Source organism: Dendrobates tinctorius, unplaced genomic scaffold (assembly GCF_039654945.1).
Source record: "Dendrobates tinctorius isolate UK_male_01 unplaced genomic scaffold, ASM3965494v1 ptg000290l, whole genome shotgun sequence".
Classification (NCBI taxonomy): domain Eukaryota; kingdom Metazoa; phylum Chordata; class Amphibia; order Anura; family Dendrobatidae; genus Dendrobates; species Dendrobates tinctorius.
Window position 1 is genome coordinate 4,209,705 of NW_027361957.1, and position 26,140 is coordinate 4,235,844.

Below are 26,140 nucleotides of genomic sequence, written 5' to 3' on the forward strand. Positions count from 1 at the left end.
GCTTGTGCCATAGACATAGCCTGTTTTGGATTTTCAACTTCAGCTTTTTTACAGATGGTGTTATGTTTGCATCAAGAATTTGTTGAAATTTCAATTAATCCATTCTTCCCTCTACCCGTGAAATGTTGGCTACAAGATAACCCTAAAGCATGATTGATCCAACCCCATGCTTAATGGTTGGTGACATGTCCTTTTCCTGCAATTCTGTGCCCTTTTTCCTCCAGCCATACCTTTTGATGATTGTGGCAAAAGAGTTCTATTTTAACCGCATCGATCTACAGGACTGGTTTTGATGTTCTTTTGCATACTTCTGACGATGAATTTTATGGTGAAGATGCAGGGGAGGTTTTCTTCCATGAAGGCCATATATGTGTAAAGGTACTGTCACACTAAGCGATATCGCTAGCAATATCACTATAACTTGTGACGTTATAGCGATATTGCTAGCAACATCGCTGTGTCTGATACATACCTACGACCCGCTCCCCCGCTGGTTATCGCTGATCGCACGAGAACGTCCTGGGCCGTTTCTCGTCGTCAGCTTCCTGTGGAGAGAAGGAGCGTGGACGCGGGCGGGAGGACGTCAGGATCGCCTAGTGTGACAGGTAAGTAGTGACCCCCGTCCCCAGCGGTCGCTGGTGAGATCTGCCTGTGTGGCAGCTCACTAGCGACCACTTAGCGCTGTACCAGCGATCCTGACCACGTCATATCGCTGGTCAGGATCGCTGGTACATTGCTAAGTGTGACAGTACCTTAAGTGTCTCTTAACATTAGAACAACGTACCACAACTCCAGAGTCAGCTAAATCTTTCTGAAGGTCTTTTACAGCCAAGCGGGGGTTTTGATGTGCCTCTCTAGCAATCCTACAAGAAGCGCTCACTGAAATTTTCCTGTTAACTGCCATTTCTTTATTACATTTCGAACGGAGGAAAGGGCAACTTGATAACACTGTGCTAACTTCTTATAGCCTTCTCCCACTTTGTGGGCCCTCCACCATTTTCAGAGAGCTAGGCAGCTTTTTCACAAGAACCCATCGCAGCTGTTAGAGGCTGCTTTTTATAAAGATGAGAAATTTGCATCACCTGACCTTTCCTAACAAGCTAATTAAAGTCTAAAACCACCATGGTTACTTACCGGTAGCCGGTTTTTCCGGAACCCATGACAGCACACCTGAGAGGGATCCGCCCCGCCAGGAACCTACTGAGACATAAGGGGCGGCACCTCTCCCCCGCTTCAGTTGGGTTACAGAGCATTGAGAGGATTTCCCGGTTAGTTACATGTTTAATCCAACACCACATCACTCAAAAGCACCCTACTAATTGTGCACACCCATACGGTGAAAAGGGGGGGTGGGGGGGAATACGGGTGCTGTCCTGGGTTCCGGAAAAAACGGCTACTAGTAAGTAACCATGGTGGTTTTCCCTTCACCCATGACAGCACACCTGAGAAATTTTTGGAGACTTCGAAACACCTTAGGGAGGGACCACCGCTTGCAGCACCCTTCTACCAAAGGTTAAGTCAGCAGAGGAGGATAGATTTAATCTATAGTGCTTAAAGAAGGTTGAAGGTGAGGCCCAGGTAGCGGCCTTACAAGTCTGTTCAATCGATACCTCTGCCTTTTCAACACAAGAGGTCGCCATGGCTCTGGTGGAATGAGCCTTGATGCCGTCAGGAATCGGGATAGCACTAGCTGAGTAGGCTACACTAATGGCCTCCCTAATCCATCTTGCAATAGTCCCTTTCGAAACCCCATAGCATTTCCTGGCACCCTGAAAAGCTACGAATAGGGACTGGGACCTCCTCCACTGGCTAGTGACAGATATGTATTCTAATAGAGCTCTCTTATCATCCAAACTATGGAATTTTTCCTCCCCAAAATTTTTTGGATTCTCGCTGAAGGATGGGAGGACAATCTCTTGACCCCAATGGAAATCTGATGCTACCTTAGCAAGGTCTGTTCTTAACACCACCCTATCCTGAAAAACTTGTGTATAAGGTGGATTTACCGAGAAAGCCTGTAAGTCGCTTATTCTGCGGGCCGACGTAAGGGTCACTAAAATTGTCTTTAGGGTCAGAAACTTTAGGGGTAGCTGGTGTAACGGCTCATACAGTTCCTTTGTAAGGGCCTCTAGCACTAGGTTTAAATCCCAGGGGGCTATTCTGGGTATTGGGATAGGCCTAGCTCTATGGCAGGATTTAATGAATCTGGCTACCCATGTATTTGATGCCAAGTTGCAGTTGTAGAGCGCCCCCAGTGCAGACACCTGAACTTTAAGTGTGTTCACCACTAACCCCAGCTGCAACCCTGATTGTAAAAACTCCAAGATGGCACTAATTGGGGGTTCTTTTTCTAACGACTTACCTAGGAACTGTAGGAACTTATTCCATGTTCTGCCGTAGATGTTAGTCGTCACCGGTTTCCTACTCTTTAGCAGGGTGGCCACCAACCCGGGGGAGAACCCTCTATCCATTAAAAGCGACCTTTCAAATTCCACGCCGTCAGATGGAATCCTTTGACCTGCGCGTGGAATATTGGGTCTTCAGCTAGTAGGTCCGGGATTTCTGGCAGAACCCATGGATCGCAGAGGGACATTCTTTGTAGTAGAGAAAACCAGGCCCTTTTCAGCCAAAATGGGGCTATTAGAATCACCCTGGCTTGATCGTTTCTGATCTTCTTGACAACTGTTGGGATCAGAGCCACTGGGGGGGGGAACGTACAGTGCCTACAAGTAGTATTCAACCCCCTGCAGATTTAGCAGGTTTACACATTCGGAATTAACTTGGCATTGTGACACTTGGACTGTAGATCAGCCTGGAAGTGTGAAATGCACTGCAGCAAAAAAGAATGTTATTTCTTTTTGTTTAATTTTTTTTTTAAATTGTGAAAAGTTTATTCAGGGGGTCATTTATTATTCAACCCCTCAAACCACCAGAATTCTGGTTCCCCTAAAGTATTAAGAAGTATTTCAGGCACAAAGAACAATGAGCTTCACATGTTTGGATTAATTATCTCTTTTTCCAGCCTTTTCTGACTATTTAAGACCCTCCCCAAACTTGTGAACAGCACTCATACATGGTCAACATGGGAAAGACAAAGGAGCATTCCAAGGCCATCAGAGACAAGATCGTGGAGGGTCACAAGGCTGGCAAGGGGTACAAAACCCTTTCCAAGGAGTTAGGCCTACTTGTCTCCACTGTTGGGAGCATCATCCGGCAGTGGAAGGCTTATGGAACTACTGTTAGCCTTCCACGGCCTGGACCGCCTTTGAAAGTTTCCTCCCGTGCCGAGGCCAGGCTTGTCCGAAGAGTCAAGGCTAACCCAAGGACAACAAGGAAGGAGCTCCGGGAAGATCTCATGGCAGTGGGGACATTGGTTTCAGTCAATACCATAAGTAACGTACTCCACCGCAATGGTCTCCGTTCCAGACGAGCCCGTAAGGTACCTTTACTTTCAAAGCGTCATGTCAAGGCTCGTCTACAGTTTGCTCATGATCACTTGGAGGACTGAGACAGACTGGTTCAAGGTTCTCTGGTCTGATGAGACCAAGATCGAGATCTTTGGTGCCAACCACACACGTGATGTTTGGAGACTGGATGGCACTGCATACGACCCCAAGAATACCATCCCTACAGTCAAGCATGGTGGTGGCAGCATCATACTGTGGGGCTGTTTCTCAGCCAAGGGGCCTGGCCATCTGGTCCACATCCATGGGAAGATGGATAGCACGGCCTACCTGGAGATTTTGGCCAAGAACCTCCGCTCCTCCATCAAGGATCTTAAGATGGGTCGTCATTTCATCTTCCAACAAGACAACGACCCAAAGCACACAGCCAAGAAAACCAAGGCCTGGTTCAAGAGGCAAAAAATCAAGGTGTTGGAGTGGCCTAGTCAGTCTCCTGACCTTAACCCAATTGAAAACTTGTGGAAGGAGCTCAAGATTAAAGTCCACATGAGACACCCAAAGAACCTAGATAACTTGGAGAAGATCTGCATGGAGGAGTGGGCCAAGATAACTCCAGAGACCTGTGCCGACCTGATCAGGTCTTATAAAAGACGATTATTAGCTGTAATTGCAAACAAGGGTTATTCCACAAAATATTAAACCTAGGGGTTGAATAATAATTGACCCACACTTATGTTTAAAATTTAACTGAGCAACATAACTTTTTGGTTTGTAAGATTTATGCATCTGTTAATAAATCCTGCTCTTGTGTGAAGTTTGAAGGCTCTAACTTATTTGCATCTTATCAAACCTGCGAAATCTGCAGGGGGTTGAATACTACTTGTAGGCACTGTATAAGCTAGCCTGAAGTTCCACTGAATGTGCAATGAGTCCACTGCCCATGGTTTTTCCCTCGGGTTTAGAGAGCAAAACCTTTGTTTGCCTGTTGCGCTTGTTGGCAAAGAGGTCTATTACTGGTTTCCCCAAAGCTGCGTTATTTTTTGAAAAATGGACCGATTCAACGCCCATTCTCCTTGCCTCAGGGTATTGTGGCTCAGAAAATCTGCTTCTATGTTTTCTGCCCCTTTTATGTGTAAGGCCGTCAAGGAGTGTAGGTGTTGCTCTGCTCTGCTCAGAATGTCGCTCACCACTTTCATTAGGGAGTGTGATCTTGTCCCTCCTTGGTGGTTGATGTACGCCACTGTTACCTTGTTTTTCCGACATGATGCGTACATTGCGACCCTTGAGTAGCGGAATGAAGTGGCTTAGGACCTTGTTCACTGCCCACAGTTCTCTTAGGTTGGAAGATGCCCCCATTTCTTGAGGTGTCCAGGAGCCCTGGCCTACGAGCCCCCTTAGGTGTGCCCCCCACCCTGAGGAGCTTGCATCTGTTAAAATCACATCTGTCGTCTGTCTGTCCCAAGGTAATCCTGAGGTCAGATTTGTACCATCCAACCACCAGTTGAGAGAGTCTCTGGTTTTTAAGGAAAGCTCCAGCTTTCCTTCTAAACGCCCTCTTAGCGATCTTTGTGCTGATAATATCTCCCTGGAGTTGTCGGGTGTGAAATTGAGCCCACCTGACCGCCAGAATACAGGACGTTAGGGTACCTAGTAGGGACATCACCTTTCTCAATGTCATACATGGTTGATTTCGGGCTGCCAAGGCCAGATTCTGTACTTTCTCTATTTTGGTCTCTGGGAGCAGACACGCCTGCTGTTCCGAATCTAGTATAAATCCCAGGAAGGTCTGTTTTTTTAGGGGTTGTAGTTATGATTTTTTGAAATGATCTACCCTAATTCTTGCAAGGTGTTGGTCACCAGGCTCAACTGTGCCGTGCAGTGGTCCTCTGAGCTGCCCACTATAAGGAAATCGTCCAAGTATGGTATTATGACCGTATCGTGAATCCGGAGAAAGGCTGTCACCTCCGCTATGACCTTGTGAAAACCCTCGGGGCTATGGATATGCCAAATGGAAGAGCTCTGAATTGGAAATGCCTCAGTACGCCTTGGAAATAAAGCACTACTCAAGTATTTTTGGTAATCTGGATGGATAGGGATGTGATAATATGCATCCTTTAAAATAGACTACGGCTATAAAACAATCTTGATGTAGTAGCTTTACGGCCATAGCCACTGACTCCATCTTGAAGGTCTGGTTTCTTATCCACCGATTGAGCCGTCTGAGGTTTATAATCGTCCTGAATGATTGATCCGGTTTATCAGAAAAAGGGGTGAATAGAACCCCCTTCCTTCCTGTGTGTTTGTGACTTCGTAAAGTACCCGCTATCAGGCTCAGGATCTCCGCTTCTAAGGCCAACTGTTCTTCGGTCACCTTCCTGATGGGTGTAATGACAAATACAGGTTTTGGCTGGCGAACAAAGGGGATTCTCAGGCCTTCTCTTAAGATGCCCAGGATCCAGGTATTGGAGATCTTTTCCCAGGCCTAGGAAAAGAGTGCCAATCCCCCCCCCCACTGGAATACTGGCGTCATTTGGCGATTTCGTTGAGGTGGAGGTGCCTCCACCAAACATAAATCCCTACTCTTTTTTTCCTTTTATCCTCCCATCTTCTCCTGTCGGCCGGAGGACGCCCTCTATTGAATCTTCCCCTCCGAAATAGCAGTCTTCTCTGTTCCGTCGGGAACCTGGGGAAGCCTTTTTTCCTATCGCTTGCCTTCTCCAGGATATCGTCCAAGTTCTTGCCGAATAAGAACCGACCATCGCAGGGGAGAGAGCACAATTTAGCTTTAGACTGTAGGTCACCCTGGCAGCCCTTAAGCCATAATGCGCATCTGGCAGCATTTGATAGTCCCACTGCCCTAGCTGTCAACCTCAGAGTCCGCCGAGGTATCTGCCAAAAAAGCTGCTGCCCCGTGCAAGAGATACATATCTGCTAATATCTTCTCTCTTGGGACCTCTGATGCTAGCTTCTCTTCTAACTGCTGCAGCCAGATCATGAGGGAGCGTGGCATGCAGGTGCCCGCTATCGCCGGCTTTAGTCCTCCTGCTGTCGCTTTCCACGCGTGCCTCAAATATGAGTCCGCCTTTTTGTCCAGCCGACTTTTTAGAAGACCTGGATACTGCTGCGTCTATTTTTGGGACTTTGTCCCATATCTCCGCATCCTTGTGCTCAAAGGGGTATAGTCTCTTAGAGGTGGACGGAAGGGCCCCTGATTTTTCGGGTTTCCTCCACTCTCTCTCAAGCGCCTGGACCTTCTCGTTCACTGGAAAGGTCCGTTTTTTCCTCTTGATGCCCCCCAAACATGACATCCTCTAGGATTTTAGCCGCCTTCTCTTCCTGTAGGCCCATTGTGGTTCTAATGGCCTTTAGGAGAGCATCCGTGTCTTCTACAGGGAAACATGGCTAACCCCGTGTCACTGTCTGAGGAGGATGCCTGTTCCGCATGAGACGAGGCTGATGAGGAATCAGAGAGAACTAGGGGGATTCTTCCTACTTTTCTTCCCTTTTTTCAATAGGGTCTTAATTGAACCCTCCATTTCTGACCTGAGGGCGGATATCAAATTGGCTGCGAAACTAGGAGCTTCCTCTGCCATGGTCCGCTGAATGCAAGAGGCGCAGAGATCTTTCTGCCAGTCTCTTGCTAGGGGAGTTTTACATATAGCACAGTCCCTATAATTCTTCTTGCTTCCTGCTTTTTTGGGCCTTTCCTACAGGGTAAAGCATACAACAGAGAATCCCTATTAACATAAATGCTAGCATTCACGAAGATCACTCACCACCCGTAATCAAGGGTACCGGACTCGTGCTCCGACGCAGCCTCCGTGACCTGTGCTCTCTGGACATTGAGGATTCTCCCGATCTGCGGCTGGGGCGGCTGCTGCTTGAGCGGCTTCCATGTTTGCCTGAGGGTTGTGAGGGAGGCAGAGACAGCAATCTCTCCTGCTCCGACTCCATTTTCCACCGTCTACCCCGCCGCTGGTCCTTGATTATATGCAGCCTCTGCCGGTGGTGTCTCCCCGCGACCGACCGCTTCAGAAAAGCCAGCCGGCGTCGCACCCGGCGCCATGACACCGTCGCCCTGTGCTGACGTCAGCCGGCGCACCCACAATCCGTAGCACCGCTGACGTCAGCAGCCGGAAGAAGCCTGCGTCTCTCCCCTGCCACGGGGATAGAGATGCGGCGCGCGCGAGGTGAGGGCGGCGCGGTGGGAGCTCCCCGGAGCCACCGGGATCCCACCCGCGCCCACACGAACCCGGAGCCCAGAGGAACACCGGGGACTGTGCTTCTAGGACCCGACGGCCGGCGCTACAGGTAAGTTACCTGTTCTTCCCGCGCCGGGACGGACCTGGGTCTCTTTTTTTTTTTTTCCTCTTTTTCTTTTCACCTATGACAGGCACCGCCACAGTGGGATTCCTTCCAGGACAGGAACCCAACTGAAGCGGGGGAGAGGTGCCGCCCCTTATGTCTCAGTAGGTTCCTGTCCTGGCGGGGCGGATCCCCCTCTCAGGTGTGCTGTCATGGGTGAAGGGAAAACCTTGGTCAAAGTTATCTGTGCACACAAATCTCCAAGGGTGCGTTGGCCCATTTTCCTTTTTTTAAATTTTAAAATTGAAAAAAAGTTTTTTTTCCTAAAATACAAAAGAAATGTGTCATCTTTAACTTTAGGCATTTGAGGGATCATGTAATCTTGCTTAACTGTTCACAATAACAGTAATTTTGACAACGGGTGCCAAAACTATTACATGCCACTGTCTGTACATGTATGTCATTGGTTTTGATGGCCTTATGAGTCCAGGCTGACAGCCATTTCTGTAATCTTGTTTATATAGATATTGCTGTCAGGCAATCACCCTTTTTGAAGCTTGCATATAGAATTATTTGCTAACAGTGTATTTCTGTGCTAATCAAAAATTACACATTACACTGTAGTCGCCAGATACATTCATAATCCTGCAGACTTCTGAGATTAAAGACAGACCCTGGGATATTTTTACGCTATTTGGGCATACAAAAGATAGAATTGTTCAAATAGTCATACCTATATGCCTCATATCTGGGGTCTTGTTGAGAAATCATCTTTTAATCCTGTATGTTCACATGCAGAGTCTGGAAGAAAACTCTGCCTCCGATGTTCATTTCATCTCCTCCAATCAGTGTCCCAGTGCCCTGTGACGTGTACCGGTGGCCCCGGGAATCCCGCACCTGCAGCCTGCAATAGCGCCATTGTACGTACGTATTCTCCCCTTCTATGGGCATTGGCTTCATTGCTCTTCTGCGCAGGCAAGTCACTACCATTGAAGTAAAGTAGTAAAGTAGCAGTGAATTGCCGATGCCTGCACAGAAAAACAATGAAGTCAATGACCATAGAAGGGCCGAATAGGCATGTATAATCACGCTATTACAGGGCGCAGGATTCTAGGACCAGCAGTACACTTCACAGGACACTGAGGGGAGGAGTGGTTTTACGCCAATGGACACTGGAAGCAGAGTTTTGTTCCAGGCACCACACTGTTTACATGTGGGCGGGAAAAAAAAAAAAAAAAAAAAAAAAAAAAAGAGAGCCAGACTAGGGATAGGTCATCAATATGTTATTCTCATACAACCCCTTTGGCTCTCCCAGCATTCCTTGTGACTGCATTGCTCACCTAGAATAGAAGCAGTAATTTAGGATCAGTAGAGAAAAAATAAAGCAATGCATTTATGGAATTCCTCATTTTTGTATAAAGTGTAAAAAAAAAACTGTGCTCAAAATATGAACATACGATTTAATTAGACATCTGGTAAAATCGCATGCTTTACAAATATAATCCAAATAGAAAAAAAAAAAAACTTGGTTTAAAATTAAACAGTATTAAATATAAACTGTAAAGTCATGATGTGTGCAACAGCATGAAACGCAGGGGCCCATGAGTCTTCCATCTTCTTTGAAGAAATCAAATAAAAGGGAAAAAAAATAATCTTCCATTGGAGGAAGAGGAATCAGATTGCAGGATATCAGTTCACAAATCCAAGACAATAGATTCATTTCTTTTTCTTTTTTTTCTTCTTGTCCGAGTCCATCAGTTTCTGTTTCACTTCCTCTGGGAGGGCACCAAGTTTCCTGCTTTTAGCTTTTTTTACCTTTTCTTTAATGGCATTTACATCAATCTTCGTGGAAGTCGCAACTAAAATATCACATTCATTATATTAGTTACTTGGATTCTCATATAAAGAAGCGCAATATGCAGCACATATCTCATCTAAGTGTGTATGCAGGGCAGGTGGTCAGTCAAGGCGCCCCCAAGATTGAAGAGATTGACAGTGTAAGGGATAGAACAGCATTGTGTGTCTACTGTCTCACAAGTGTAAAACAGAATTACCTACACATTATCCCCATTACAATTTTTTTCTCCCCTTTTTGCTTACCCCCCTTAGGCCGGAGTCACACTACCGTAGAATACGGCCGAATATTATGCGAGAAAACATCGCATAGCACTCGACCCAGTGTTAATCTATGGGGCAACTCACATGAGCGTTTATTCTCTCAGGTGCAATCGGCGTGCATGTAAAATCGCAGCAAGCTGCGATTGGCACCGAGACTCGGCCGTGACTCGCCAAAGCAAGCCTATGGGTGCGAGAAAAATAAATAATCGCACAGCACTCAGACCATGCAAGTGCTGTCCAATTTATTGGCACTGATGTTTTTATGGAAAAGCCAGCAATATATATTTACATAGTAAGATAGAAGAAAAGTCGGCAATTGCATCCGCAGTGTAAAATCACAGCAGGAGCCAACAGCATACAAGAGATGGATTACATACAGTAAATACACACAGAATAGGTAAACAGATGTCTGTGACAACTACAATTAGTACAGTGTGTGCAGCTTACTGTACATGTATTTAATAAAAGACTTTCTGAAAAAAATTACGAGGGCTTCCGCATAATTTCCTTAATCAGCAGAGGGAAAGTCAACGGCTGGGGGCAGATATTTATAGCCTGGGAAGGGGAAAATACCCATGTCTGCATAGCCTTTGCTTGTTATTACGGTAATTATAGGGGGACCCTGTGTCTTTTTTACGGTCCCCCATTTTAATAGCCCGTAAAGGATAATGATACAATTATCCAGGCTATAATCATCTGCCCCCAGCTGTTGGCTTTCCCTCTGCTGGTTAAGAAAATTATGCAGGAGCCCACGCCATTTTTTTCAGAAAAATAATCTTTTATTAAATACATGTACAGTATGCGGCATGCACACTGTACTAATTGTATTAGTCACAGACATCTGTTTATATGTATTTACTGTATGTAATCCATCTCTTCTATCCTGTCGGCTCCTGTTCGTGTGTGTTTTGAAGAATATTTCCTTTGAAAACAATGTGTAAAAGGCTTAGAGAATTGCTCCATGTAAAAGCTCATGTTAAAATCGCACTGCATTCAGATGTAAAAGGTGTGAAAAATAGGAATGTACTCACATGACACCTGTATTACACTCATGCAACTCTCGACAGGGAGACTCGCACCAATTTTTCATACATTTAGTGTGACTCCAGCCTTACTGACATTCACAGTACATGTATGACACAAGTCATGAGTGGGTGACTGAAGCAGACTCATGGCGTGTGCCCACCTATACACGGCAGATAATGGCTGTGGCACACAGCCACGATTTGCCCATGACTCATCCTGTTAAGAAAAACATTCTTGATCTTGGACAGCAACTTTCATAGCGCACCGGCATTGGTGCAAGTCAATTTATGTGTTGGCTGCACCGCAACGTATTTGCCGGGTGCGGATTAGTTGTTGTGATAGGCGGAGTCTGTCGAAAGACCTCCATGAATGTCATCACGGAGCACTACCACTTATGGCTGGGCTTCAAGGAAAACTGTGATTTTTGCTATATACAACAACACTTTTGCATTGCTGTATACAGTACAAGCGGTCAGGTGATCGCAGATTCAAGTACAAATACAGTGAAAAAAAATGTAAAACATTATAAAGAATATGAAAAAAAGTACGAATCACCTCCGTTTTCATTCAATTATCAAGATATTAAAAAAATACACATATCCCTGCATTCATAAAAGCCTGAGCTTATTAAAATATAAAATTAACACGGTCTGTAAAAAGAAAAAAATACTAATAGGGACACAAAAAGATAAACCGAGCTCTACGATACATGCCGGTAAAGACAGAGACAACACGTTATGCTCCACTGACAGCAAAATAAATAGAGACCCCATATTGCCAATTTACCTTCCTTTCGTTCTTTAAACGGTTTCTCCTCAGGAGGGATAAATGCTTTGTTTCGCTCTTCTTGCCTCTTAGAAACTGCTTCAGCTTGTTTTATCTGGAAACAAAACAAGAAGAGCCCGAGTCAAAAATCCATATGGCTTGGCAAACCATGCAGCGAACACTGACAGTAACATATACCTTCACATCTTGTAGTTGCTTCTTTCTCAGCTCACTTTTTCTCAGAAAGTATTCTCCACTTTCAATCTCCTTATCAATCTGTAAGCAGTTGAAAATTATCATTAATATAATAAAAGTGATCAACACCACAATTTTTATACAGTATTATATGCTGCCATCTCCTCATTATCGGCCATAGATACAGCAGCTATCCACTGCAGCTACATCATGTCAGCGAGAGAACAATGACGTCTGTTTTTAGTAGGACAGATGCTCCCCGTTAACAGATTTTTTTATGGCAAATAAGCAACCCCTTGCTAATCCTCATGCATATTTGGGAGTTGTTCAGTCACGTGGATCCATTGTAGGCTATTCAGTGTCCAAGTCAAGAAGGTTCAAAATACTTGTGTGAATGAGGTCTTCTCTTAGTCTATCTTCAGGGGTCCACCTCTCTAGAGATGAGCGAATTTGTTCGGATTTGGTTCCAAATACGATCGGATTCAAAAATTGTGTTTGCAATATTTGTTGAACACAGCCGAACAACTAGGCTAATTTTTTAGAATTCTGACACTGTCACTTTATGAGGTCATAACTCTGGAACGCTTCAACGGATCCTGGCGATTCGGAGACTATTTACTCGTGACATATTGTACTTTATGATAGTGGTAAAATGTCTTTGATATGACTTGTGTTTATTTGCGAAAAAATGGAAATTTGGTGAAAATTTTTCAATTTTCAAACTTAATTTTTATGCCCTTAAATCAGAGAGTCATAACGCAAAAACAGTTAAAAAAAAAAATAACATTTCCCACATGTCTGATTTACATCAAAATTTTGGAAACAATTTTTTTTTTTTTTTTTTTTTTTTAGGAAGTTATAAAGGTTATTAAGGGTTAAAAGTTCTTCCACCAAAATTTTCCTTTAGACCTAATTTTTTTTTACTTTCGCAAGGGTAACAGGAGAAAATGGACCATACATTTTGTTGTTTAATTTCTCCTGAGCATGCAGATATCCCATATGTACGGGAAGTCTACTGTTTGGGCGCACGGCAGGCCTCGGAAGGGAAGGAGCGCCATTTGACTTTTTGAATGTAAAATATATGGAATAATTGGCGGTTGCCATGTCGTGTTTGGAAAGCACCTGATGTGTCTAAACAGTGGAAACCCCCAACAAATGATACTATTTTGGAATCTAGACCCCTTAGGGAACTTATCTAGATGTGTATTGAGCACCCTGAACCCACAGGTGCTTCACAGAAGTTTATAACCATGGAGAAGAAAAAAAAAAAGAAAAAAAAAACACATTTTTCCCACAAAAGACTTTAGCTACAAATTTTGTATTTTCACAAAGGAAAAGGAGAAAATGGACCCCAAATTTGTGCAATTTCTCCTGAGTTCACAGATACCCCATAGGTTGTTGAAAACTACTTTTCAGGCACAGTGCAAAGCTCAGAAGGGAAGTAGCGCCATATTACAGTGCAGATTTTACTGCACTTGTTTGAGGTTGCAATGTTACATTGGCAGAGCCCGAGGTGCCAGAACAGTAGAACCACGCATAAGTGACCCCATTTTACCAATTAAACCTCACAATGAATTCATCGAGGGAACAGTGATTATATTGTCACCACAGGTGTGTCACAAACTTTTATACCATTGGGCAGTGAAAAAAAAATAATTTACCGTACATTTTTACCACCAAGATTGTGTGTTAGCCCCAAGTTTTACATTTTCACACTGGGAAATGGATAAAAGTGGCACCAGAATTTGTCCCATAATTTCTGCTGAATGTAGAAATACCCCATATGTGGCTGTACAGTACTACTGTGCCATACAGTGACAAAACATTAATTGCCTCCTGGAGCGCAGATTTTCCTAGACTAGTTTGCAGATTCCATATGAAGAGCCCCTAAGTGGTACAAAAGTAGAATCCCCCTCAAGTGACCCCATTTTGAAAATTAAAACCCTTTGGGAATTTATCTACAGGTGTAGTGACGATTTTGACATCATAGGTGTTTTCCAGAAATAGGCAGCAGTGGATGTTGCTGAGTGACAATTACAATCTGCCGTTGTAGTGACCAATATGCTGTAGGGACCAGTACATTATGCCCAGGATGTGCTTCTGGAGACACGCACCTGTAAATTAGTCAGGCTCTCATCACTACAGAAATGCCAAACATGTGGGCACTAAATGTAGTTTAGGCACACTGAGGCTCAGAAGGGAGGGGGGCATTTGCTGAATTTCTGTTGGCGGTGAGGACCCATTTCGCTTTTCTAGAGCCTTTGTATTACCAGTAACGTGGAAGCCCCCTATATTTCCGTTAACAGATGACAGACCTGAGTGGGGACATGCTTTTTTGTGGATTTAGTTGAAGCTTTTATTGGGAACATTTTACATAATGTTTCGGATCACAGGTATCTGTCACTCTACGCTGACCACTTACTTTGGGGTTTCCATCTAAATCTCTGAGTGACGTGATTCAGGTGAAACCGCTGAGGGATCTATTCACTATAATGAGGCAGCAGAGGAACTCTGGACTCCGTCTGGCCTCTGTTCAGAAGTGTCCTTTTCAGAAGTGCACAAAACTGTGGCAGACGGCACTTTTATGCGATCCAAAAAGACGGACACCCCCGGATCACAGGTGTTATGGTGCCCACAGTGCCTCTTTATATGGAATGTTCCGCCAAAGGTTCTGTCTGAATCACGTATTTCAGAGATGTACACGGAAACCCCGGTGTAAGCGCTCAGCGCAGAGCGCAGGATAAATATGCGCCAAACCTTACTGCGATCTTTGGGAGGCAGAATGAAAATATAAACAGCATGTGAAGAATTGGTTTATTTTATTTTTTACGCCGTTCCTCGTGTGGTATAAGTGATTAGGCGACTTTATTCTTTGGGTCGGTGCGATTACAGCGATACCAGATTTATATTGGGTTTTTATGTTTGGCTTCTGTCACACACTAAAAGAATCTTTTTATTGTGAAAACTAGTTTTTGCGTCACCATATTTTGAGAGCTATAAATTTTTCATATTTCAGCCAACAGTCGTGAGGTCTTGTTTTTTGCGGGATGAGTTGGCGTTTTTATTGGTACCATTTTCGGGCACATGACATTTTTTGATCGCTTTCTATTCCGATTTTTGGAAGACAGAATTAACAAAAACCAGCAATTCAGGTTTTTTTTTTTTTTTTAAATACCGTTCCTTGTGTGGTAAAATTGATAAAGCAGTTTTATTCTTTGGGTCAGTACGATTACAGCAATACCTCATTTATGTTTTTTTCTATGTTTTGGCGCTCTGACAAAATTATTTTTGCATTGCTTTATTCTGAGACCTATAACTTTTTATTTTTCTGATGGAGATGTATGGCGGCTTGTTTTTTTGCGGGACAAGATGATGTTTTCAGCGGTACCATTTTTATTTACATACATCTTTATCACGTGTTATTGCACTTTTTGTTCAGCGGTATGATGATAAAGCATTGTTTTTTGCCTCATTTTTCATTTTTGTTTTTTTACAGTGTTCACTGAAGGGGTTAACTAGTGGGACAGTTTTATAGAGCGGGTTGCAACAGAGGCAGCGATACCAAATGTGTGAACTTTTATTGTTTTTTTTAATTTAGTTACGTTTACTTCTGTATTTATTTGTAAAATATACATTTTTTTATTTATTTGGGGATTTTTTTTTTAAAGATATTCGTACATATAATATTTATTTTTTTTTACTTTATTACATTGTCCCAGTATGGGACATTACTAAATAACATCAGATCGCTGATCTGACACTGCACAGCAGAATATCAGATCAGCGATCTGACAGGCAAGGAAGGAGGCATGCCGGCGCCTGCTCTCAGCCATCTTCCCTCCAGGACCCCGTGGCCATCTTGGAGCCAGGGGTCTCCACGGAAACCATCAGAACAACACGATCGCGTCGTGTTGTTCTGGTGGGAGTACGCAGGGAGTCCCCCTCCCTGCGCGATGCTACTCTATGCCGCTGTCACTACTGACAGCTGCATCAGAGGGGTTAAATGCCTATGATCGGTGGAAGCACCGATCGCGGGCATTGCTGCGGGGTGTGAGCTGTCACTCGCACCTGATCGCCGCAGCGCTCAGTGTGAGGCCGCTGTCATCTTGGTACCGTACTAGTGCTGTTCTGGGCACAATCGCACCTCCCGCAGAGCAGTACTAGTACAGCGCATTTCGCTAAGGGGGTTAAAGAAGAACTCCCATCAAAATTTTTATCGGCTGTCTTAATATATTGCAGTAATAATATTATTTCACTGTTTTTACAATTGCTCATTTTGCCTTTCTAGTCAGTTAATGCTTCTCTTTATTAGGTCTATGACACAATTAAAAACTGACTAGCTGAATCCTTCTAAGCTCTATACTGAAACAGTCAGTTTTCCCTGCATGACTCATGAGTCACTGCAAAAGTCCCTGACAGGGAAAGGAGGGAGCAGCTGGCTCAGGTGTTAAGAAATCATAAATGTAGGGAAAGAGATGTCCTGATTCTACATAGAGCAGAGAAAAGAGAAGAAATAGCTGGGTAGAAAAGTAAAATTAGCAATTGTAAGTACACAGTGCTATGATTGCAATATATTAAAAGGGGTTGTCTGGTCCAACATGATAAGTCTGAAGTCACTCTGTGTGACTGCAGCCATGTGAATCCCCCACCCGGATTCGCCAGTCTCTCAGCACAGACCGGAGGTTATGTATGCATTACACTTATACATACTCCTGACCAGAGTCAGTACAGTGGCAGAGCCTCAACCCACGCAAATGTATAGAATGGGGCCACGCCCACTAGTCGGGTTCTGGCCGGGTGTATGTATAACGCACACCCTACGGTCTGTGCTCAGAAACCGGCGAAACCCCGCAGCGCACAGTGCGCGCGCAGGGGGGAGGAATCACAAGGCTGCAGTCACAGCACCAATGCTACAAGCAAAGATAGCTTTAACTCTACAGCCTTTGAGTGGCACAGAAGCTGACTGAATGTAGCAATCCAACCAGCTTCAGAGTAGCACTTACAAGCTCTATAGCAAAAGCTTGCAAGTACGGTAACCTCTGATCAACTACAGTAATGGAGAGTAATTTAGGCAACGAGAAGGGCACTATAAACAAAAATCCCTCCTTTATTGAAAATGAAGAGCATTTTATAATAAGGAAATTTCCAAGTGGCTTATTTTACAAGCATTTTCCAAATTTACCCATTGAAGAATAAGAAATGAACCATTTAACCCCTTTCTGCCATCTGACATACTATCCCGTCCATGGGACCCAGGCCCCTATGCCCATGGATGGGATAGTACGGCTAGCACAATCAGCGGCGCTCACGGGGGGGGATGGGGGAGTGCCGCTGATTGCGGCCGGTGGTCAGCTGATTATCACAGTGATGTCCCCCCTGGGACAGTATAATAAAGTAAAAAAAAAAAAAAAGTAAAAATTTATAAAAAAAGAAAAAAAAAAAAATTCCATAATAAATTCATTTTTTTGGAAAAAAACAAAACAAAATAAAAGTACATACATTTAGTATCGCCGCGTCCGTAACGACCCGCCCTATAAAACTGTCCCACTAGTTAACCACTTTAGCGAACCCCTTAAAAAATAAAAAACAAAACAAAAAATAATGCTTTTTTATCATACCGCCGAACAAAAAGTGCAATAACGCGCGATCAAAAACACGGATATAAATAACCAAAGTACCGCTGAAAACGTCATCTTGTCCCGCAAAAAAGGAGCTACTACACAGCATCATCAGCGAAAAAATAAAAAAAAGTTATAGCTCGCAGAATAAAGCGATGCAAAAATTATTTTTTATATAAAATTGTTTTCAGTGCATAAAAGCGCCAAAACATAAAAAAATGAGATAAATGAGGTATCGCTGTAATTGTACTGACCCGAAGAATAAAACCGCCTTATCAGTTTAACCGCACGTAGAACGGTGTAAACGCACCCCCCAAAAGAAATTCTTGAAATGCTGGTTTTTGTTCATTCTGCCTCCCAAAAATCGGAATAAAAAGCGATCAAAAAATGTCACGTGCCCGAAAATGGTACCAATAAAAACGTCAACTCGTCCCGCAAAACATAAGACCTCACATGACTCAGTGGGTCAAAATATGGAAAAATTATAGCTCTCAATATGTGGTGATTCAAAATCTTTTTACAATAATAAGCGTCTTTTAGCATGCGACAGCTGCCAAACATAAAAACCGCCATAAATAGTAAATCAAACCCCCCGTTATCACCCCCTTAGTTAGCGAAAAATAATAAAATTAAAAAAATGTATTTATTTCCATTTTCCCGTTAGGTCTAGGGTTAGGACTGAGATTAAGGTTAGGGGTGTGTTGGAGTTAGAATTGGGGGGTTTCCACTGTTTAGGCACATAAGGCGCTCTCCAAACACAACATGGCGTCTGATCTCAATTCCAGCCAATTCTGCGTTGAAAAAAAGTCAAATGGTGCTCCTTCCCTTCCAAGCTCTGCAATGCGCCCAAACAGTGTTTTACCCCCACATATCAGGTATCAGTCTACTCAGGACAAATCGCAAAACAACTTTTGGGGTCCAATTTCTCCTGTTACCCTTAGGAAAATAAAAATTTGGGGGCAAAAATATCATTTTTGTGGACAAAAAATAATATGATTTTTTAATTTCACGCCCGGGCGTTATAAACTTCTGTGGAGCACTGTGGAGTTCAAAGTGCTCACCACACATCTAGATAAGTTCCTTAGGGGGTCTAGTTTCCAAAATGGGGTCACTTGTGGGGGGTTTCCAAAGGCAACATGACACCCGCAGACCATTCCATCAAAGTCTGCATTCCAAAACGTCACCACTTCCCTTCCGAGCCTCGACGTGTTCCCATACAGTAGTTTTCTCCCCCATATGGGGCATCAGCGTACTCAGGATAAATTGGACAACAACTTTTTGGGTCCATTTTCTCCCGTTACCCTTGGGAAAATAAAAAAATTGGGGACTAAAAGATCATGTTTGTGGAAAAAATATGATTTTTTTTATTTTCACGCCCGGGCGTTATAAACTTCTGTGAAGCCCTTGGGGGTTCAAAGTTCTCACCACACATCTAGATAAGTTCCTTGGGGGGGGGGGGGGTCTAGTTTCCAAAATGGTGTCATTTGAGGGGGGTTTCCACTGTTTTGGCACATCAGGGGCTTTCCAAACGCGACATGGTGTCCGATCTCAATTCCAGCCAAAAAGTCAAATGGCGCTGCTTTCCCTTCCGAGCTCTGCAATGCACCCAAATAGTCTTTTACACTCACATATGGGGTATCAGCGTACTCAGGACAAATTGCACAATAACTTTAAAGGTCCTGTTACCCTTGGGAAAATAAAAATTGGGGGTGAAAAGATCATTTTTGTGAAAAAAAATTATGATTTTTTAATTGTACGGCTGTACGTTATAAACTTTTATGAAGCCCTTGTGGGTTCAAAGTTCTCACCACATATCTAGATAAGTTCCTTGGGGGGGTCTAGTTTCCAAAATGGGGTCACTTGTGGGGGGTTTCCACTGTTTAGGCATATCAGGGGCTCTCCAAACGTGACATGGCGTCCGATCAGAATTCCATCCAATTACTCTGTCGCCTCATTGGGGGACACAGAACCATGGTGTTATGCTGCTGTCCACTAGGAGGCGACACTATGCATAATCTGAAAAAGATTAACTATGGCTCCTCCTCTGCAGTATACACCCCTGGACGGCGTCAGCCTTCTCCAGTTTTTGCTTAGTGTCGCAATGAGGCACACCGAACCGGTTCTTCCTCTCTGTTCCACCAAAACCGCCAGACAAGGCTCGTGCCTTCCACCAAGCGGTCTCCTTTCTTCTTCAAGCAGGAGTCGTGGTACCGGTTCCCGTGAACGAACGCTTCAGAGGGTTCTACTCCAATCTATTCGTAGTCCCCAAAAAAGGAGGCAGCGTCCGGCCCATACTAGACCTAAAACAGCTCAACCAATATGTACGGGTTCGTAATTTCCGCATGGAGTCCTTTCGGTCCATTACTGCGTCCATGGAGCAGGGAGAATATCTCGCCTCCATAGATATACAAGACGCATACCTCCACATACCAATTGCTTCCGCCCATCAACGGTTTCTCAGGTTCGCGATCAACCAGGACCACTACCAGTTCGTAGCTCTCCCGTTCGGGCTTGACAGCTCCAAGAACGTTTTTTTTTAATCAGATCTTTTTTATTAAACATTCAGGAATCAATACAGAAAGAATATGACATCTTATATAGCTAGTAAAAATTACATTGAGAGCAGATATTATTTAAAGGGTAAAACTCTTCCTGTGTAAGAATAAATAAAAAGAAGAAATCTCAAAACACAGATATTTGCATAAAATTGAGCCTATAAACAACATGGCTCCACAAATAAACAAAAATCAAAATTATACATCAGTGCCTCATTTCAGCGGGAAAACCATCCCCGCCAGCCGCGCCACTCCGCATCATATTTCGCCCCCCCCGCATATCAGGTCCAATCCACCCCAGCCCCCTCCCACCGCGCCACTCAAAATCTACTTCGCCACAAAGGGCACTAGACTTTATTTTCACCCCCCAAGCATCCCCTCATCGCAAGCACAACAGCAACTGGTCCAACATCGCATCCCGTACCAGAGCGCCCGAGGGGAGACCCGGTGACTCCATCCATGGCTGCCAAATTTTGTAAAACTTTCTTAATGCATTTCTTTTTAAATAAGCCCCCCTTTCCAATCTGATGACATTTAGTTTATTTTTAAGCTCTGACAATGTTGGTGGCATAGGATCCAACCAATGATATGCAAGTATCTTTCTTGCCTGATACAGGATGCGTGCTATTCCCAGAGCCACTGCAGAGTCCGGGTCAACCCCCTCCTCCCACAAATTCAACAAACATAGACAAGGTGACGGTTGTATTGTAATATGGTATACCTGGGCTATGAGTCCCAGGGTCTGCCTCCAGAAATCCCCAATGTGCCCGCACTCCCACATAACATGCATCAAGTGGGCATCATCCTGCCCACACCTAACACATTGTGTATTGGGCCTAAGTCCCATTTTAAATAATAAGCTGGGTGTTTTATATACCCTGTGAATGAGATATATTTGCGAAAGCCGCTGGCACTCAGAAACCGCCATTTTAGGGACCTGTTCTAGAATATCGGACCACTGGTCCTCCGTCAGGGGGCCAACGTCCCGTTCCCACTTATTCTTAGCAGCAGTCAGTGGATATGTCTCCAGATGGGCAGGCAATAATCTTTTATATAATTCAGAGATAAGTCCCCTAGAAGACTCAGATGTAAGTAGCATATGTAGTGTTTGATTATGTGTCACTATCACCGGATTTGTCCTTCTCTGTTTTTCCAATGCATGTCTTAGCTGTAAGTACTGATAAAAGAAGACGTGCGGGAGGTGAAATTCTGTTCTCAATTGTTCAAAACTCTTAAGAGTATTATTTTGCAAAATTTGTGACACCAGATAAATCCCTTTATCTTCCCATCTTCCGAACCCCACCAGCTTTTGGATCTCTTGCAAATCCGGATTTCGCCACAATGGCCACAATTCCGTAGGCCCATTTATCTTCAAAAGAGACTTACCCCTATCCCACACCCTGAAAATCATAGCCAACGTGGGGTATCGTGCCCCATTTATCTGTCGTCTTCCCACCTCCAACCGGCACCCTGGATATTTCCATACCGATCCTTCCCTCACAATATCACCACCATTGTCACACGCCCCGTCTCTACCCCAACCCTTAAGATGTTGCATCTGGGAGGCCATAAAGTATATGAATGGGTTTGGCACCGCCAATCCTCCCTCCTCCTTCCCTCGCTGCAGTATCTCCAAGCGAATCCTAGCCTGTTTTTTCTTCCAAATTAATTCCCGGAATAATGTATTTATTTTTGCAAAAAAGTCCCTACAGATCCACACCGGAGAATTATGTATCAAATATAATAATTGTGGCATCATTACCATTTTGATTAAGTTAGATCTACCAATATTCGACAACGGCAGGCGACACCAAGTATGTACTTTTGCTCTAAATCGCTGCAACAGGGGCTCCAGATTCAGAGCCCGAAAATCCTTCGGGGCAGGACTAACAATTATACCCAGATACTTAAACCTCCGAACTACAGGGACCGGTATCTTCAAATCTGAGAAATCCGCCCTGGGAGAGGGTCTATCGGCATTAAAGCTGATTTGGACCAATTAATCCGAAGACCAGACCTCAGCCCAAATTCTCGAATGACCTCCATTGCCGGCAAAATCGAGGAATGTACCTTATCTAAATATAGAAGTAAATCATTCGCGTACAATGATATCCTCAACTCCACAGTTCCACATCTGAATCCCATTATTTTTCTGGACTTCCGAATTGCAACTGCCAATGGCTCCACCGCAGTAGCAAATAGCAAGGGCGAGAGCGGGCACCCCTGTCTAGTACCTCTCCCAAGAGGAAAAGACTCAGAGACCCCGCCATTAGCCCCAACCTTCGCCACCGGCGAGCCATATAACAGCCTCACCCAATTTATAAATCTGTGTCCAAAGCCCATTTTCCAAAGTACCGCCCACAAAAAACCCCACTCCAGACTATCGAACGCCTTAGCGGCGTCTAAGGACAAAATTGCTCTCCCCCCCCCCCCCCAACTCCCCAGAACTATGTTGAATCCCCAAGTATAGTTTCCTAAGGTTCATAGATGTGGCTCTGCCTGGGATAAATCCAGTCTGATCCTTCTGAATAACAGATGAGATAACTCGGGACATCCTATTGGCGAGTACCTTGGCCAATAATTTAACATCTGTTGATAATAGGGAAATCGGGCGATATGAATCCGGAACCTCTGGATCCTTTCCGGGCTTTAATATTAAAACTATCAAAGCTTCCCTCATAGATGGCGGGAGGACCCTCTGCCTTTCAGCCTCTTCAAATACCTTAAGTAGCTTAGGTAGCAGTAAGGGTGCATAGGTTTTGTAAAACTCGCCAGGCAGGCCATCCATTCCTGGAGCCTTTTCATTTTGCATCTGACCAAGCGCCTCCTCCAACTCCTCCAACAGGATGTCCCGATCCAATGAATCCCTATCGCTATCAGCCAATGCAGGGAGAGAGAGAGCATCCAGGTACTGCTCAATCTCAGTCTCCGTGAGACTGCAATCTGATGTGTATAGTCGCATATAATACCTCCTTATCTCACTCACTATGTCCGCACTGTCTGTCACAAGACCACCCGAGTCAGTTTTTAGCCTATTGATATATGAAGATCCGTCCTGTGCTCTAATGACCGTGGCCAATAAATGTCCTACTCCCTCCCCCTCTATAAAATATTTTTGTTTGAGGAAATAACGTTTATTTGCTGCCGCCGACATGAGGTTTTCCCTGAGCGACCCCTGTGCCTTCTCCAAAACTTTTTTAGTTTCCTCTGTCGGGTTGAGTATCACCGCAGCCTCCGCAACAGACACCTCCTGGATCAGACTCTGGGTGTAGCGTCTATTTTGGCTTTTCCGTGTGCATATTTCTCTAATATATAAGCCCCTGACATAGGCTTTCATGGAATCCCAGACTATGTGTGATGATGCAGAGTACTCATTAAGTTGAAAATATTCTAGAATGGCATCATGCAAAGATCCCCCTATAAGCTGGATCCAGAAGGGATTAAGCTTCCAGATAGGTCTCGATAGGGTGAGGGGTGTCCCCATGAAAGTGTGACATGTAGCGGCGAGTGATCAGATACACTTCTAGGCAGGTAGGCCACCCCTCGTTCATATGGGGTCATGAGTGTATTCCCAATGGCCAGGTCTATCCGTGACATAGCGTGGTGGGAGCTAGAGTAGCAGGAAAACTGTCTGGCTGTGGGGTTTCGGACACGCCAAAGATCTACCATACCCAGCTCCACTAACGTTCTAGCAAATGAGGTTGAGGCTGCATCTTCTGATATGTTTCCCGAATGCAACTTATCCAAATAGAGATGCAAATATGTATTAAAATCTCCTATTAGAAGAGTCGGCGCAGGGGGAAAGGAACCCAAAATAGACAAGATTCTTTTTACTGGTTCGACTGAATAGGGCGGGGGGGATGTACATGGCAACCAAAATAAATTGTATACCGTATAACGTGCAAAGCAAACATACAAATCTGCCCCCAGGGTCAACCACTGATTTAGTACATGAGAAGGGGATGGACCTGTGCACCAGCACACTGACACCCCGCGCATGGGTCGAGTACGTGGAATGATATTCATGTGAAACCCATCCCTTTCTTATCCAATGAATATTATCTTTCACCATGTGGGTCTCAGACATACACAGGATAGCCGGGAGAAATTTCTGCATATTAGTAAATATAGCACATCTCTTATTTGCATCCCCGAGCCCCCTAACATTCCACGCTACAATATTAAGTGATATCGCCATAAGAGCAGACTAAAAAATGAGAAATCGGAGCATACTCCACTCCCGAGGGAGAGAGGCAATCTCCACCATCCCTCAGTACAATGAATTGGGTGACACGGCTGACGCACATCACATCCCACAGAACAATTAGGGAATACAACAACAAACGAAAAAAACAAAGGAGGGAGAGGGAGCACTGCACACCAGTGCACAGCGCCCCTACCCCCAAACACAAGTGTAACTTGCACATTTCTCTCAAAGAGAGAATCAGGGCTAGAAAACTCGCCCAGAGTCCATGCAGGGAGAGGGGTCCACAGCTTGTCACTGTAACGAGTGTCCACAGCAATCCGGTCAGCTCCCGCCCTGAATCCGAAATGGAATGAACAGTAGTAATTATACCAGCATAGCGTCCTAGACAAAAAGGAGTAACAACACCTGGTGGCGAAAAAAGGGAGAACTTCAAGTATTCTTCCTCCTCATGGACCTCTCATTAATATCCAGCCAGGACAGCGCCATTCCCGCCGTATCAAAAAAGTGCGTTTCTCCATTCACATCAATCCGCAGTCTAGCAGGGTACATCATGGAATAGGTCACCTGTAAGTCACGTAGGCGTTTTTTAATCTCAATAAATTGCGCCCTTTTACGCTGCACCTCCAGGGAAAAATCAGGGAAAATGGAGACTTTCCTCCCATTAATAGCAAGTTCCTTAATGTCTCTGGATCTGCGCAGGATAGCATCTCTATCTTTAAAGTGTAGGAGCTTGAGCAAGATGGGACGCGGGGGTGCTCCAGGCGGGGGGGCACGCGTAGGGACCCTGTGTGCTCTCTCAATAGTAAAGAATGGGGACAAAACATCTTTACCAAAGGTGTCCATTAGCCATTTTTCAAAAAAGCCCAGTGAGTCAGTCCCCTCCGTCCTCTCCGGAACCCCCACCAGTCGCAGATTACTTCTACGGGAGCGGTTCTCTAAATCATCCACCTTGTTCAGCAGTATTGTAATATTTTGCGTGGCTTTTCCCAGCTTCCGTGTTATTGGTGGCAATTTATCCTCCGTCGCACCAACACGTTCCTCCAGTTCCCCCACCCTGGCAGTCACCCCCCGCAGCTCTTGTTTAATACAGGCCATGTCCTTGGTGACAATCTCCATTTGATTACTTAGAGTGGCCAGTGTGGTATTGCAGGAGTTAATTGCTGCGAGGATTTCTCCCAGCGTGGGCTCAGCAGTCACAGACTCCGGCTGCTCCCCATCCCCCACTCCCTCCTCCAGCACAGGCCCCTGTGTCTGCACGTGTCGGGCTGAAGGGGGGCCCAGTTTACTCACTGTTCCCTCCCTGGAGAGATGATCCTCCAGCTCCATGCTGCAGCCAGCGTCTGCCTCAGTCTGTGCACTGGGCGATCGAGCAGCAGCAGGAGGCACCCTTGCATATCCTTCCAGCCTTCCAGCTCCCATCGCTCCACTACCGGCCGACTTGTTGTTTGCTGGCGCCATCTTGGATGCAGCAGAGACGCGCCCCGGCGTCTCCTTATCTTTTTTACTGCTGCGGTTCGACATGGCCCAAGGATCCTCCGCTGTCTAGACGCCCAGGGAGATATTGCAGCCCTCCAGGTCAGTGGGACTCGTCAGCAGTGCCGGTAATCAGGATTTATTGTCGGATCCGGGCAGGAGCTCTCTCACTCCACGTCCTCCCTACATGAGGTCCAGGCCACGCCCCCCCAGCTCCAAGAACGTTTACCAAGGTCATGGCAGCTACCATGGACGTTCTACACTCCAGAGGCATTGTAGTCGTTCCATACCTGGACGACCTTCTCACCAAGGCTCCCACCTTCAAGGACTGCGAGGACAGTGTCTCTATCACAATCGACACTCTTGAGTCGCCTGGGCCGGTTAGTCAACCTACAGAAGTCATCGACTACACCGAGTCAGGCCCTGACATTCCTAGGGATGCTACTCAACACTTCCAGGGGACTGGTGCTCCTA

General features: G+C 45.0%; 1 protein-coding gene across 4 annotated transcripts in view; it reads right to left on the reverse strand.

Annotated features, from left to right (window-relative positions):
* Positions 1 to 9,149: 9,149 nt before the first annotated feature.
* Positions 9,150 to 26,140, reverse strand: part of KRR1 (KRR1 small subunit processome component homolog) — a 107,225-nt gene continuing 90,234 nt past the window's right edge. For all 4 annotated transcript variants that reach the window (XM_073559995.1, XM_073559994.1, XM_073559996.1 and 1 more), the window contains 3 exons: positions 11,817 to 11,894; positions 11,640 to 11,733; positions 9,150 to 9,568 (listed from right to left, as the gene is read on the reverse strand). In XM_073559995.1, coding sequence (XP_073416096.1) covers positions 9,426 to 9,568; positions 11,640 to 11,733; positions 11,817 to 11,894 — 315 coding nt within the window. In that variant the 3' untranslated portion in view covers positions 9,150 to 9,425. The remainder of the gene's footprint in view (positions 9,569 to 11,639; positions 11,734 to 11,816; positions 11,895 to 26,140) is intronic.